The 16,093-nt window shown below is 38.7% G+C and overlaps 1 protein-coding gene across 2 annotated transcripts in view; it reads right to left on the bottom strand.

Moving 5' to 3' along the window:
• Positions 1 to 2,105: 2,105 nt before the first annotated feature.
• DYNC2LI1 (dynein cytoplasmic 2 light intermediate chain 1) overlaps positions 2,106 to 16,093 on the bottom strand; it is a 38,712-nt gene continuing 24,724 nt past the window's right edge. The window contains exons 9-13 of one of the 2 annotated variants that reach the window (XM_033175855.1): positions 12,268 to 12,344; positions 11,535 to 11,605; positions 8,502 to 8,599; positions 7,999 to 8,091; positions 2,106 to 2,411 (exon numbers count right to left, since the gene is read on the bottom strand). In XM_033175855.1, coding sequence (XP_033031746.1) covers positions 2,349 to 2,411; positions 7,999 to 8,091; positions 8,502 to 8,599; positions 11,535 to 11,605; positions 12,268 to 12,344 — 402 coding nt within the window. In that variant the 3' untranslated portion in view covers positions 2,106 to 2,348. The remainder of the gene's footprint in view (positions 2,412 to 7,998; positions 8,092 to 8,501; positions 8,600 to 11,534; positions 11,606 to 12,267; positions 12,345 to 16,093) is intronic. The other variant, XM_033175856.1, reaches the window with a different exon arrangement.

The following is a 16,093-nucleotide window of genomic DNA, read 5'->3' on the forward strand; positions in this document are numbered from 1 at the left end:
CAGCCTGGGCAACAGAGAGAGGGAGACCCTGTTTCTAAAAAAGAAAGAAGAAAAGTGCTGACATATTATTTACAAAGAACAGGGTACACCCTAGAAATTCACATTCTTGAACTGTAAAGGGTGCTGATATGTATAAATACAGACACTTGTATTACATATTTTCAAGGATAAAATAATATAAATAGGTTATTAAAAATGGGTTCTGGCCAGGCGCGGTGGCTTATGCCTGTAATCCCAGCACTTTGGGAGGCCGAGGCAAGTGGATCATGAGGTCAAGAGATCGAGACCATCCTTGCCAGTGTGGCGAAACCCCATCTCTACTAAAAATACAAAAATTAGCTGGGCGTGGTGGCAGGTGCCTGTAGTTCCAGCTACTCGGGAGGCTAAGGCAGGAGAATCGCTTGAATGTGGGAGGTGGAGGTTGCAGTAAGCTGAGATTGTGCCACTGCTCTCCAGCCTGGCGACAGAGTAAGACTCCGTCTCAAAAAAAAAAAAAAAAAAAAAAATTTGGGTTCTGTATTAAAATAACTGATCTGATTCTGTTTCTGATTGATCTCCAAGTAATTCCATGTAAGAACCCGAAATGAAACTGTCTCAGTGTTACTATGGTAACTTTGGGTGAGAATATGGTAGAGAGCGCATGAACTTGTTCACTGACTGTGACCTAACTTGTGAAGAAAGATAAATTATAGCATTTGAAATGTCTCACACTGAAGTAGGAAAGATCATTTCATTAAGGAAACCACAGTAAAATTCTATTTCTCAGAACAGTATTTAAGGATGTGGAGGCATTTGTAAATTATCAGACTAGTACTGTCAATTTTTATAAAAGGTCTTTGACATGGATGATTATGGTGTAATAGTTACACAATGTCTTACAGATTATATATGTCACATCAGTTATAGACAATTCTGGAGATGATAATCTATTACAGTAGTTCAAAGAGAGTCCCACAGGAACCTCTTTTGAAATCACTGATTTCAACTTACTAAAGATATGGGTGCACAACATAAGTGGAAACATTTTCTACTATTCATATGCAGATGAATTTCATTCTAGCTCAGAAACATTTGGAAAACTGACATCACACGTGACTTCAAGCTATTAAATGTTAGTGATAGCACCTTAGAAAAACACAATGGCTTTCAACATGTGACAGTCTGTGTCTCAAGTCAAAAATGGACAGTGATGTGTAAGAAAATCAAAGTATATAACAGCAATTCCTATTACTTTTGTGGAACAGGCTGTTTCTTCCCACCAAGTCAGTGATGTTTCTGAGATCATAATGTTCACTGTAAATTTAAAGGGATCTCTTTTTCCATAGCACTCAGCAAGAAACCTGTGCTTAAGACTGAGGTTCCTTGGAAACATGATGAAAATTCTGTTCTCAAGGGTGTCAGAACCATACATACTGCAAATAATTTATGAAGTCCTGGTTCGTTGCAATAAGCAGATGGCTTGCTATCTGCTCAGACACCACTCCCTTGGGGTAGTAAATGTGTTTATCTGAAGCTGGGAGTCAACATATTTTACATGTGGCTATGGAAGAACACAGAATAAATCATTTTTAATCACAGCAATTATACTTACTCAGAATGAACTTGGCTAGCAGGTACACAAATCTACAGATTGGAACGGCTTCTTAAAGGCTATCCCACCTTGGAAATAATCCTGGTTATCCCCAACACGTGATGTTTTGTCCTGGTTCTTGATAGGATATCTCGTTAAATGTGCCTGTTCTTCAAAAAGTGGTATTTAAAATAAATGTGTCAGTCTCACAGTGGGGTGCAATGGGTGCTGATTAAAAACGCCCCATTCCAGACCACGGATGGCGACTCTCTAGGTGTGGGGACCCAGGTATGTGCATCTCCTATTTCAGGTGCTTCTTGCGCCTCACTGTTCAGAGTAAAGTTTTGACATCTGTGAACCCAATTCTGGTTTCCTCCCAGCTACAGCTGAGAACGCCTCTTAGAAAGAATGTGACTAACACGGGCACTTAACCTTGCATTTAAAACTGTAACCAAATACTCTTACTTTTATATTCCTAAAAACATATAAGCAGAAACTTATACATGCTGAATTGAGTATATACCACTTAAACATGTTAGAGGTAGGTAGTAGAAGATTCTTTTATTAGAAAAAAAAATTACACACGGTTCTACAATATTTTTTCCTTTTAAGAAGCTTCAAGATATACAGGGAGAGCACTAGTCCAAGAAATCCAGCTTGTCCTTTCACAAATTATACAGTTTAACTTTCTTCACATATTGCCACAATAGTTAATTCATAATATAATCTTATTTGTACTTGGAAAAGAAGAAATAAATATACAACAATTGAATTAGGTTCAAGAATCAAGCTTGATTTGTTTCCAAGACTTGGAAGAACTTCTTTTGTACCGTTCCAGTTCCTAAAACAAAAATATGTATTACTTTAAGAAAAATCAACTTAAGAATTCAAGGAGGTACGTTAAAACTGCTTCCTCGCCGGGCGCGGTGGCTCAAGCCTGTAATCCCAGCACTTTGGGAGGCCGAGGCGGGTGGATCACGAGGTCAGGAGATCGAGACCCTCCTGGCTAACACGGTGAAACCCCGTCTCTACTAAAAATACAAAAAACTAGCCGGGCGAGGTGGCAGGCGCCTGTAGTCCCAGCTACTCGGAGGCTGAGGCGGGAGAATGGCGGGAACCCGGGAGGCGGAGCTTGCAGTGAGCCGAGATCGCGCCACTGCACTCCAGCCTGGGCGACACAGCGAAACTCCGTCTCAAAAAAAACAAAAAACAAAAAAAAAACTGCTTCCTCATTTTTTAGATATAACAATGTATCCTTAGTAGCATTATCATTGTAAAGATTTCGTGACAATTATTTTGTAAATGATTATGCTTAGGACTTATCTTCTAGAAATACAGTCTTCAGAGTTTCTGTGCTGCTAAGCAGCACTCAGAGATGAATTTATTAAACTTTCAGACAAAATTATGTACATAAACTACATAATACATATGAATCGTCTTTCAACTAATGAACTAGACATTTGTCATCCTTCAAGTATTCAAAAGTGCTCTTATTTTTAATTGTTTGCTGTTAGTTCTTATCAAAAACTTGGTTGAAATTAGAAAAATATTTTAAAAACATATACCCAGGCTGGGTGCGGTGGCTCATGCCTATAATCCCAGCACTTTGGGAGGCTGGGGCAGGAGAATTGCTTGAGCCCAGGAATTTCAGACCAGCCTAGGCAACATAGGGAGACCGTGTCTCTATAAAAACTGAGAAAACTAATTATCCAGGCATAGTGGTATGCACGGTGGTCCCAGCTACTTGGAAGTCTGAGGTGGGAGGATTGCTTGAACCTGGGAGGTCAAGGCTGCAGTAAACTGTGATTGCGCCACTGCACTCCAGCCTGGGTGACAGCGTGAGACTTGTGTGTTCAGATGGGGCTATCTAGGGATACATGGGATGGTGGTGTCCACTTTTAAGCATTTTCCTGAGAGATCCTGGGTTCTGTCAGGTATGTCTGTGTGCTTTCAGTCCTTAACTGGGTGAGATACGTTTTCTGGTACAAGGAAAGTACAGGTATGTCTGAATGTCCTAATCAAAAACAAAACTCTTCATGTAATTCCACAAAAAAGTGTGTGTGTGTGTGTGTGTGTATGTTTGTGTGTGTATCCTTTGTCCCAGTGATTTTACTTTTAGAAATCTATCACACATAACAATAGAGCAATGCACAAGAATGTAAAGAGAAGGAAACTCATTGCTCTATCCGAGCACAGCTGGAAACAACTTTGACGTCCTCCAGTAAGGACTGATTAAATAATTAGCGTTCATTCACAGGTGGCTTCCAAGGCAGCCAGCAAAAATAAAAGTGGCCACATGAAAAAATAGTATGTGCCACATGAAAAAAGCACACAGCTAGGGAGAAGGCAAGCTACTTCCATTTTCTATTTTATACACATCTATCTATATCTTTTGAATTTTTTCACAATGAGTATATGTTACCTTTATAATTCATAAATAAATTTTAGTGGAGGTGGCTATCCTGCACAAGGCAACTGACATGTAAAAGGGGCCATCTAAGGGGATGCCTCTTGGCCTCCTACATGTTGTTCAATGTCTAAATAACTGTACAAAGGTTATCACCACTTCAAATAAACAAAATGTGGTTACTCTGCAAGATAAGGCAATCACTGCCCTTTGGCTAACATAACTGATGTTCACAGTTGCTATGAAAAGAAAATCCATTCTAATTTTCAGAAAAATTGCAGATTGTCCCTTTCTTTTTTTTTTTTTTTGAGACAGAGTCTCACTCTGTTGCCCGGGCTGTAGTGCAGTGGCCGGATCTCAGCTCACTGCAAGCTCCGCCTCCCAGGTTTACGCCATTCTCCTGCCTCAGCCTCCGGAGTAGCTGGGACTACAGGCGCCCGCCACCTCGCCCGGCTAGTTTTTTGTATTTTTTTAGTAGAGACGGGGTTTCACCGTGTTAGCCAGGATGGTCTCGATCTCCTGACCTCGTGATCCGCCCGTCTCGGCCTCCCAAAGTGCTGGGATTATAGGCTTGAGCCACCACGCCCGGCCGGATTGTCCCTTTCATACCTATACTCTAAGTTACTAAAATTTGAATGTTAAATGTTTCAAAATGGTATACAGACTTTGGAAGAATTTTTCCTTGTTTTTTTTTTTTTTTTTAACTTCCTCACTGCATTCTCGGAAGAATTTTCATGGTAATAATCATATGTACTCTTTACAGCTTGTTTTATTTTTTCCTAATAAAGTTAATTCAGTTCACCAGTTATCTACCACTGTGGTTTTAAAGATTAACTCATAAAGAATAAACAAATTGTTTACTGCAAACTTCGTCTTTAACTGGAAGTTAAATTATTTTTACCAAGGACAAAGGTGAAAACATTGTTTTGAGATTCTTTGCTAGTAGTATCTCCCTTTTGCAGACAGCAGACTGTGAGAAAACTAGGGCTATCACACAGGCCACGCCAGAGGGAGAAAAAGGAATAACCAATGTGAGAACCCACCAAGTCCGCTAGATCTTCAATATGACAATATGTCCTCAAAATAATACATTGATGTTTTAAAGGGATAGCGAATAAGAAAATTTTCAAAAGATATCTGTGGTTGGCCAAGAAGACCTTAAAAATAAATGTTAACTGTAACTTTTTTTTTTTTTTTTTTTGCCTTAACAAAAATATAGAAAAGAAGCTGGGTACAGTGGCTCACGCCTGTGATCCCAGCACTTTGGGAGGCCAACTCAGGAGGACTGCTTTAGGAGAGGAGTTCAAGACCAGCCTGGGCAACAAAAAAAGGAAAAAATTACCCTGACATGGTGATGTGTGCCTGTAGTCCCAGCTACTTGAGAGGCTGAGATGGGAGGATCGCTTGAGCCCTGGAGTTCAAGGCTGCAGTGAGCCATGATCTCACGATTGCACTCCAGCCTGGATGCCAGAGCAAGATGCAGTATCAAAGAAAAAGAAAAAAACACAAAAGAGGTAGAAGAGCTCAGCAAGTGCTTTCCACATTGACATTCCCTTCAAATCGGGACTGCTTTAAAGCTAGAGGGCTTTTAAAAAGTAGAAAATACTACTAAAGTATTTTCTGCTGCCCATGTGAAGTCTGGCAAAGACAGAACTTTAATTAAAGAGGGCTAAACACGAAAGACCCTAAATCTGCAGTAAAGATGAAAGGGATCTTCCTACCAATCCTCAGATCCTTGAGGACTGACCTCACAGCACACAACTGGAAACAACTTAAGGTCTCACAACTATGCGTGAAAGAGTATGAAATAATATTCAAATTAAAAATGCTGTATAGTAGAATGTCAAAATTTAGATTCAGATTACCAGTGAAATAACAGCAACAATACTGATAAGCATTAGGGTATCTTTAAAGCTAAAGCATAAAATTATGCTAAGGTCCTATGTGTGCAATCTGGAATCAATGCAATTCATCTAGAACCACACGAATAAAAGTGGTTTAGAGGCAAACTTAGGATAGCATAACTTTTCAGGTAGGTTAAAAAACATCTTGAACCAAGAGACGATAGGAATTGGTGATCTGCTGGCAGTGAGACACAAGAGATGAATGAAGGGTGATACGGGTACTGTGGGGCTGCCTTCCTTTTCCACACAGAATTCTTACAGTTTTAAGTCATTTAGAGAAGACAGATTTGAATGTGAAAATTCATGATGTTCACAAATACCCTAATCCTTTAATAATACTGATGTATATGAACTTAATCAAAGTGATCATTATGCAATATAAACAAATATTCTTATCAACAACAACAGTTAATCATTGACCCCTAGATAAATATTAATCAGGGATGACTTCCAACTAATCCTTACATCCAAACTGGAAACATAATAAGGGTTACATGAGGTCATTTTACTGTTTCTACAACATGCCTCTCACTTTGCTACAGCTACAAAACCTCTAAATATTCATGGCATATTTTTCAAAAGTCTTCTGGACCGTTTACATAAAATGTTTTGCTTACTTCTCCAAGGGCCCCCTGCAGGTGAATGCTGAGAAGAATGCCCTGGCTCCTGCTCCCAGCTGATAGCTGTTTTCAGGTTACCCTGAAAAAAATGTGGCTGCCGCCTGAGAAGTTGCCAGGGCTTTTAATCTAGTGCTTACCATACATAAGTTTACTCATATAAGGACAGATTCTGTACAATGTTTCATTTTATCAAATCAAACTAAAACTTAAGTTTGCTTGTTTGTTTATAGAAAAATCTTGGCTGGGCGCGATGGCTCACGCCTATAATCCCAGCACTTTGGGAGGCCAAGGTGGGTGGATCACGAGGTCAGGAGTTCAAGACCAGCCTGGACAAGATGGTGAAACCCCGTCTCTACTAAAAAAAAAACAAAAAAATTAGCTGGGCATGGTGGCGTGTGCCTGTAATCCCAGCCACTCAGGAGGCTGAAGCAGAGAATTGCTTGAACCCAGGAGGCAGAGGTTGCAGTGAGCCGAGGCACTTCAGCCTGGGTGACAGTGTGAGACTCGTCTCAAAAAAAAAAAAAAGAAAAGAAAACTCTAAGTATTTGGGTCATGGTGAGTTTACCAACTCTTACATTCTTACATCAGATTTGTGTGTTCAAATGGGGCTGTCTAGGGATACACGGGATGGTAGTGTTCACTTTTAAGCATTTTCCTGAGAGATCCTGGGTTCTGTCAGGTATGTCTGTGTGCTTTCAGACTGTGCTTTCAGTCCTTAACTGGGCAAGATACGTTTTCTGGTACAAGGAAAGTACAGGTACGTCTGAATTTCCTAATCAAAAACAAAACTTTTTATGTAATTCCACAAACCAAAGAGTATTAAGAAAATATCTCTCCAGCAGAAAGGTAAGAATCACTACCCATCTTTAATATGATGTAAACTAGAAAATCAAAAAGGTTTATGTGAACATCAAGTCATGTCTGGGTGGTGGCATGACAGGTGATTTAAAAATTTTTCTTTATTCATATCAAATTTTTATTTTTTTCTACAGTATACTATTAGTGTGTTATTTAAATAGATGTACTACTTAAATAATTTTAACAGTAAAAAAGAAACACCAAGTAAATACATTGAGAAAAATGTAAGGAATTCCCAAGGCACTCCAGGTTTTGTGATAAAACTTCAGATAAGGCCAGGCGCGGTGGCTCACGCTTGTAACCCCAGCACTTTGGGAGGCCAAGGTGGGCGGATCACGAGGTCAAGAGATTGAGACCATCCTGGCTAACATGGTGAAACCCCATCTCTACTAAAAAAACAAACAAACAAAAAAAACAAAAAAAAATTAGCCAGGCATGCTGGTGGGTGCCTGTAGTCCCAGCTACTCGGGAGACTGAGGCAGGAGAATGGCGTGAACCCGGCAGGTGGAGCTTGCAGTGAGCCGAGATTGCGCCACTGCACTTCACGCTGGGCAACAGGGTGAGACTCCATCTCAAAACAACAACAACAATAACAAGAAAAACCTTCAGATGAAATTAAGTAAATGTTTAAGATAATACCTGATCCTTCTGAATTCTCATCTCGTCGACTTCACTTTCAGCATACTGAGGATCTCTTGCAGGGTCCTTGATATTTTTCAGTGTGTTAATACTCTGAAATTACAAATCTCCAAATCACTTCATACCCATAACCCAAAATTCAATGGTTACCATCTGCCTAATAAACCAAGCTCCCATTCCTCAGCCTACCACAAAGGCTCTCTATGATCTTTCAAGCTTTTTTCATCACCACTGAGGCCTGCTTCCAATTCCACCAGGTCCCCTTTCAGTTGTCTCTCCCTTCTCTAACAACCAGATAACTATCTTTGAAAGTGGAGCAGGAACCATGTCTGACTTTTTTTTTTTTAATCACCACAGTGCCTATTTACATTTTCAGCAATGTTTAATTGATTTTTGAGCAGAAGAGATAAAAACAAAGTTATCATAATAGGCCCTTTGGCACTTTTCCTATAACTGTTAGATGGTGCTAAAAATCTTGCTTTTAAAAAATTAGAAATATGTACCTTTGGTGGAAAGAGCTTTTCATACACTTTTTTCCACAACTCCATTGGTGAGTGGGCATGAAGCTTTCCAATGTCATTTTCAGGAATAGGAGGAGATCCTAAAATAGCAAGTTTTACTTCAAATGACTGCATTGATTAAAATACTACAAATTCTGCCAATAAAAGAAATGACACTAACAAAGGTATACATCTCAGATCACTCATTTTCCCTCTCCTTAATATAGTCACCATTAAAATTTACCCTACCCAGCACAGCAAGGTCATTGGGACAGATTCTAATACTGAAAGAAGAGGAGCCAAAGAGTAATTGGTAAACTGTAACTCTCATTCTCCACACCCTGTATCTGTACCTGTATCTACATCCTATTAACCAGTAATTCCAGTTCTTGGTAGTGTTTGCCCTAGAAACACCTGCAAACTGGTACTGTATTAAGGATTTCACACTGCAGCATTATTTGTTAACACTGAATAAATTGACCTACAACCAAAATATTCATCAGTGGTGAACAGTGCATTAATTACTATGCATACCCATGCTCTGTAACACTATCCAACAGTTAAAATAAGAAATAGATCCATATGTAGCATTAACATGGAAAAACTACTAAGGTATATTGGTATATTGAATAAAAAGGTATTGAATAATAAGGCATATTTAATAAAAAAGGGAAATTCCAAAAGTGATATAGACTGAACATATAATTATGTTTAAAGCAAATAGTTTTTTCTACACTATATACACGTGTGTAAAGGCACAGGAAATTGGAAAGAACACAGATTTGTTCCTTGTATATACTCTTTTACCTTTTTACAAGGAGATATCTTTATGTATTACTTGTATAATTTAATTTGAAAAATTTAAAACTGTGCTGCCATTTACAATTTGTAATTGGATATTTCCCATTCTTTCTATTTCCAACATCTATTGTTCACCAAAACTGTTTTGCGGGTGATCTTCCAGGACATCCTTACCACTTTAGTGGGAAAAGCATTGATATGCTCCACTGATGTTATTCAGCTTTGCCAAGTTTTACTTGTATTCCTTTGTGTGTCTGTGTGTATATTAAGTTCTATACAATTTTATCACCTGCATAGGTTCATGTATCTGCTACCACAGTCAAGATGCCAACTTAATTCCACTAGCACAAGGATCCTGTGTTGCCCTTTTATAGACATAACCTCCTCCTTCCTGAGCCCTCCTCTGGTCTCCCCATCCACAGTCCTATCCCTACCCTCTGACCACCACTAATCTGCCTCCATTTCTAAAATGTTTTTCATTTCAAAATTTTTCATAAATAGAATCACACTGTATGTAATCTTTTATAATTGGCTGCTTTTCACTCAGCATGATTCCCTGGAGATTCACCCAGGCTGTGTGTATCAGTCATTTGTTCCTTTGTGTGGCTGAGCAGTTTTCTCTGGTACAGATGTACCACGGTTTGTTTAGTCATTCACCTGCTGAACAACTTCTGGGCTGTTTCTAGGTTTTGATTACTACACATAAAGCTGCTGTGAACATTGCCTAGAGATTTTTTGTGTGAAATTTAAGTTTTCATTTATCCTGGATAAATGCCCAACAGCACAATTTTTAGGTCATATGGTAGTTGCAAGTTTAGTTTCATAAGAAACTGTTAAACTGTTTTCTAGAGTGGCTGTACCATTTTACACTCCCACCAGCAATGTATGAGAGATCTGGTTTCTCTGCATCCTTGCCAGTATTTGGTGGTGTCACTGTTTTTTATTTAAGGTATTCTGTTAAGTGTATAGTGATATTTCATTGTGGTTTCAATTTGCATTTCCCTAACGACTAACAATATTAAACACCTTTTCATGTGCTGCTTTGCTATTTTTATGTCCTCTCTGATATGAAATGTCTGCTTATGTCTTTTGTCCGTGTTCTAAATGGATTGTTTATTTTTCTGTTGAGTTCATATATTCTAAACACTAGTCCTCTGTCATGTATGTGGTTTGAGATTCTTTTCTCCCAGACCGTGGCATGTCTATTCATCTTCTTCACATGGGCTTTCACAGAGCAAAAGTTTTAAATTCTGACGAGATCTAAGCTCCATGATTTCAAAATTCAGTAATTATGAACTCTCTTCTGGCCTCCAACTATTCATAGAGGCAAAAGAATTCCATCAGCATTATCTATCAGTACAATAGAGTCTCACTGCTACTGGAATTAAGTTGGCACTAATGATAATCATAAACATCAGACTCCATGACCATTCATTAAGCAAAATCACCTCCATTCCTTTCATTCCAATTAATCTGTAATCTCATTACAAAGATTTCTATATTTGAAGTCAAGTCACCTTTAGCTTGTAAGACTAATAGAGGATGGGGAATACAAACAAAACAAAACAAAACAAAACCCCTACTGCCCATTAGAGTATTAAAAGCAAACTGTGCCACCTGCAGAGAATAAAGAAGTGTGAGGTTAAAGAGCTTCACAATGAAAACAGTTTCTGTGGGAAGGTAAGGGGCTTGAGATATAAACTCTTAAACTTCCTTTTGATTCAGAAGCCTGTAGAGTCTATGAGTTTATGAAATACATTCCATCAGATGAGGCATGCTATTTCATAACAAAAAATCAAATCATACCTAATTGTTACAAACGTGTTCTTTTTGACTTATTTTTCAATCTCTCATATACTTGCCAATTGCCCATAATATGTAGCTTTGAATTTCCTCACTACTCTATGCTCCTAGCTTCCTTAAATCCAAGGAGCTAAAATTTAAAAGTACCTGGAAATCAGTGGGGGAAAGAAAATACACGCAATTTGTTTTTCAGTGGAATAGAGATCAGAAATGAGAAATCAGTCTCTTATGTGGTGACATCCCTTCCATCACAAACATGTCAATGTGATGCATGTTACATTGATACTGGGCATATGAACAAACACACAGGAAATAACAGCAACGATAATGAAACCAGAAACAGGAGTATGTTGGAGACAAAGTGAACATGGAGTAGGATAAAATCAATACGCAATTAAAAAAAGATTGAACAACCTTAATAAGTTCACTAACCTATTTGACTGAAAGAATCCAATCCTGCTGTGATAAACAGTGGTTTATTCTGATCCACACATATTGATTTGCTACGTGGAGAAAAAAAAGATTCTAAATTAGTTTAGCCATTAAATTTGCTGCCACGCTGTCCCATAAACATGAGAGCAATATTATGGACTAGTTTTACATTTAGCCACTACTGAGAGCATTGCCCCAAATGAATGTCAATTTAAGTGATTTCAAAAATTAAAGTATAGCATAAATAAACATTTTATAGGAAAAAAGTGACAGACCCTATTACCTTAAATTGAAACCAAGAGAAGTAGCAAGGCTAAGAAGATACATACCAAAATTTTCAATTCCATTTCAAATCAATAAAAGAAAGTAATAATAGAGGGAAGCTACTAAAGTGTGGGAAAGGAAGTAAAATAAATCAGGGAGCAAGTATAATATTATCATTATTTTATTCCAGCCTCAAACTAAATGTTATGTAACATTTTGGTTGCAAAATTTGAGAAATATTTAAAGAATATAAGCAGGAAATAATATGAAATTATCCCCTTTATGGTGAGTCATGACAAAATAAATAATAATAAAAATAATTTTAAAAAGAAATTATCCCTTTAAGACTAGCCATCGAGGTCACTTTCCTGGTCAAGACACAACAGACTGAGTAGAACAATAATCAGATGAGACAACATTGGCTAAATCAATCACTCAATAAATGATATAAAAAATATCTTAGCAGTACCTTTTGTCAATGCCAAATGCCAACTGGTTGATAACTCCACGTATTTTTAGTAACAGAGCTTCTGATTTACTGGTAAACTTTAAACAAATCAGGAGAACAAATTATATGCTCTATTTTCCAATCACAGAAACAGGTAAAATAAATATTGCTTTGAACAAATACAGATTGCAAAGAGAATCACTATTTAGTTGCCCAAAAAATACTTTTGTTTGAGTAGACAAAACAAAACCTGAATAAAGAAATCTTGGTAACTTTAACTTGTTCTTCAAACGTAATGAGTACATGATGTGGAAAGGACTTGTGTTTATGTACTAATCATTTCAGCTACTCATACAAATGGATCATAATCACTGTCAAATAATTTCTTTAAAATGTATATATGAATGTATGTTTATGGGCTGTATGTGTGTAAACATACTCATTATGGTCTAAAAGAAAATTTTCCAAAATGCAGTTGGGTTGGTTAGAAAATAAGAGGTATACCTCAAAAGTAGCTTTCACATCCAAGGGTGTATTGCTGCCTTCCAAACAGTCACTGTGGGACTGCAGACTGGTCTAACGATGCTGATACTCACTAAAGTAATTTTTAAACTTCTTTTTAAATTGCTTTTAGTGCCTAAGCTACTGAATATTTTCTTTTTTTTTTGAGATGGAGTCTCCCTCTGTCGCCCGGGCTGGAGTGCAGTGGCCGGATCTCAGCTCACTGCAAGCTCCGCCTCCCGGGTTTATGCCATTCTCCTGCCTCAGCCTCCCGAGTAGCTGGGACTACAGGCGCCCGCCACCTCGCCCGGCTAGTTTTTTGTATTTTTTTTTAGTAGAGACGGGGTTTCACCATGTTAGCCAGGATGATCTCGATCTCCTGACCTCGTGATCCGCCCGCCTCGGCCTCCCAAAGTGCTGGGATTACAGGCTTGAGCCACCGCACCCGGCTGAATATTTTCAATGCTGGCATATAACTAGGGAAACCATAACCAGAACATTTCAGAGAATGAAAAGGGTTGGGTACTATTAATAATTAAGCTGTGACATCAGATGAATACCAGGACATATGGTTACTCTACAAATCTTTAAAAACTAGGTTGGATTTCTGTAGATACCAAAAGTCATTCACAGCCAGGTCAAAATGACTAAGAGGTATGGAAGTGAGAAGAACAATTTTGAACTGAAATGAAATCTAATTATGAAGCAAAGATATCAGCATTATGGTTCCAATGGCAATTCCACAAGATAAGCCTCGTTCTGGATTAAGAACAGAAAGTTCTTAATGCTCTCAGAGAAAGTATTCAAATGAGAACATTCATGTGTATATATAAGATCTGATACATTTATTTAAAAGAAAGCATTGAAATAATTGTAATCCTTCTACTGAGACCATGTTTAAAAATACATATAGAAAACTTTAACTGAATTTTAGAAATATAACTGCTCTGTTTAATTTTATTTTCTTTATGAGAAAGGAAAAACCTAATCACAAACATATTTCACAGAACATAGGGCTGGGAGAACATGAGAAGTTTTCTAACCCACCTCCTCCCTCTGCTGCATGAATCACTTCTGAAACACCCTTCACAAAGACCTGTAGGCCTTCTGCTTAAACAAACTCAATACCTGGGAACTCATCTCCCCAAATAACTCATTCTGTTTTCAGACAGTGGTAGTATTAGAAAGTGTTTTCATATTTTGAGTAAACTCTGTTGATTCCTTTTTTTGGACTTTAGAATAGCAAAGAATGAATTTAGTCACTTTTCTATGGAACATTCCTTCAACTATGTAAGAGAGTTATCACATTTTAGGTGATATTCTACTGGTCCTCATATATAATAATTTTAAGTTCCTGCCATCCTGAAGGCTCTCCTCTGAATCTGGTTAACTTATCAGTCTTCTCCTGTTCTCTTGGGGGGTGAGGAGCATATTGGTTTTTTAAGAGATGGGGTCTTGCTCTGTTGCCCAGGCTGGAGTGCAGCAGTGTGATGATAACTCACTGCAGCCTTGAACTGCCAGGCTCAGGCAATCCTCCTGCCTCAGCCTCCTGAGTAGCTAGGACCACAGGCATGCACTATGATGCTAATGACCGGCTAATTAAATTTTTTTTTTTTTGGTCAAGACAAGGTCTCCTTTTGTTGCCCAGGCTGGTCTTAAACTCCTGGCCTCAAGTGGTCTTCCCACCTCACCCCCCAAGTGTTGAGATTAGAGGCAAGAGCTACCACGCCTGGCCTGTGTTTTGTTTTTATTAACTTAATTAGATTGTTCATAATGTTGAATCAATATTCTCAACTGCACTGTATAGGATCAACTACAGTGTTGGAAAAAAAAACCCTGCTAAATATCATGGAATTTTGCAAAGCAGTACCCAACTTTCTTCCTTAAATGGGGCAGAGGGTAAGAGGAGATGTGAAACTGAAAGATGGGGCTTTGATCACTTTGGCTACATTCTTCCCGAAAGGCCTTATGGTTCCTTTGGTGGTCCAGAAGTACTCCACTAACCCAAACCCTGTTCCTCTGGGCTTACTGAAAGCTGAGATGAAGCCCTTCTCAAAGTCATTCCCTGGTCCCTGATCTTGTTCCATCTCCTGGGCCACAGTGAATCCCAGGCTTGCTGTGGCCTGCATTGACCTGACTTCATCTAAATTTGTACCTGTGAGACCAGACTGGGCCCTCCATCAAATGTAATCTGTTCCTAAAGAAATACAGGGATTTCCCTCAGCTAACTTGATAACCAGAAGTAAATGTGTGACCCTCTCTAGTGGCAAAAATTAGTAACTGCAAGATCTTTACCTCTGCACCCTCAATGAGTCATTCACTTTAAATTCCCTATATCCTCTCAAAATAGTAAAGAAGAACATTTCCCAAAGTACTGTGTCAACCGAATGCGTAAGCAAATACAATTCAAACATAAAAGGTGATCATTTTTAAGAAAATACGTAAGGAAAGGTATGTATAATGTTTTGAAAGGTATAAAAACTGAGAATACATACTTTGTAAATATTACTTTCAGTCAAAATATTCTAGCCATGAAGGCAAGGGGCTAGACCATGTTCTCTCTAGGTTCCTCTGAGTGCTTTAATTTGGAGGAAAAAAGAGACCATTACATAATTATTCAAATGTAAAGGAAATTTTTTTTTTTGAGACAAGCCCAGTCTGGAGTGCAGTGGTGTGATTATGGTTCACTGCAGCTTTGACCTCCTGAGCTCACATGATCCTCCCACCTCAGCCTCCCAAGTAGCTGAGACAACCGGTGTGTGCCACCATGGCTAGCTAATTTTTAAAATTTTCTGTAGAGACAGGTTCTTGCCATGTTGCCCAGGCTGGTCTCAAACTCCTAAGCTCAAATGATCCTCTCGCCTCAGCCTTCCAAAGTGTTGGGATTACAGGCCTGAGCCACTGCACCCAGCTGGAAATTTTTTAAATAAAAATGTTTTGGCCAGGCACGGTGGCTCATGCTTGTAATCTCAGCACTTTGGGAGGCTGAGGAGGGCAGATCACGAGGTCACGAGTTCAAGACCAGCCTGGCCAACATAGTGAAACCCCGTCTCTACTAACTGTACAAAAATTAGCCGGGCGTGGTGGCACGCGCCTGTAGTCCCAGCTACTCAGGAGGCTGAGGCAGGAGAATCGCTTGAACCCAGGAGGCAGAGGTTGCAGTGAGCCAAGACCACACTATTGCATTCCAGCCTGGGTGACGGAGTGAGACTGTCTCAAAAAAAAAAAAAAAAGTTGTTATATTTTATAGCATTAAAGGCCATTTAGTGAAGGTTAGTCCTGCTACGGGAGATAATAACAGTGATTATAAAAACCAACATTTATTGAGTAATATTCTGTTCTAGGC

Source organism: Trachypithecus francoisi, unplaced genomic scaffold (genome assembly GCF_009764315.1).
Source record: "Trachypithecus francoisi isolate TF-2019V2 unplaced genomic scaffold, Tfra_2.0 Lachesis_group17, whole genome shotgun sequence".
NCBI lineage: Eukaryota > Metazoa > Chordata > Mammalia > Primates > Cercopithecidae > Trachypithecus > Trachypithecus francoisi.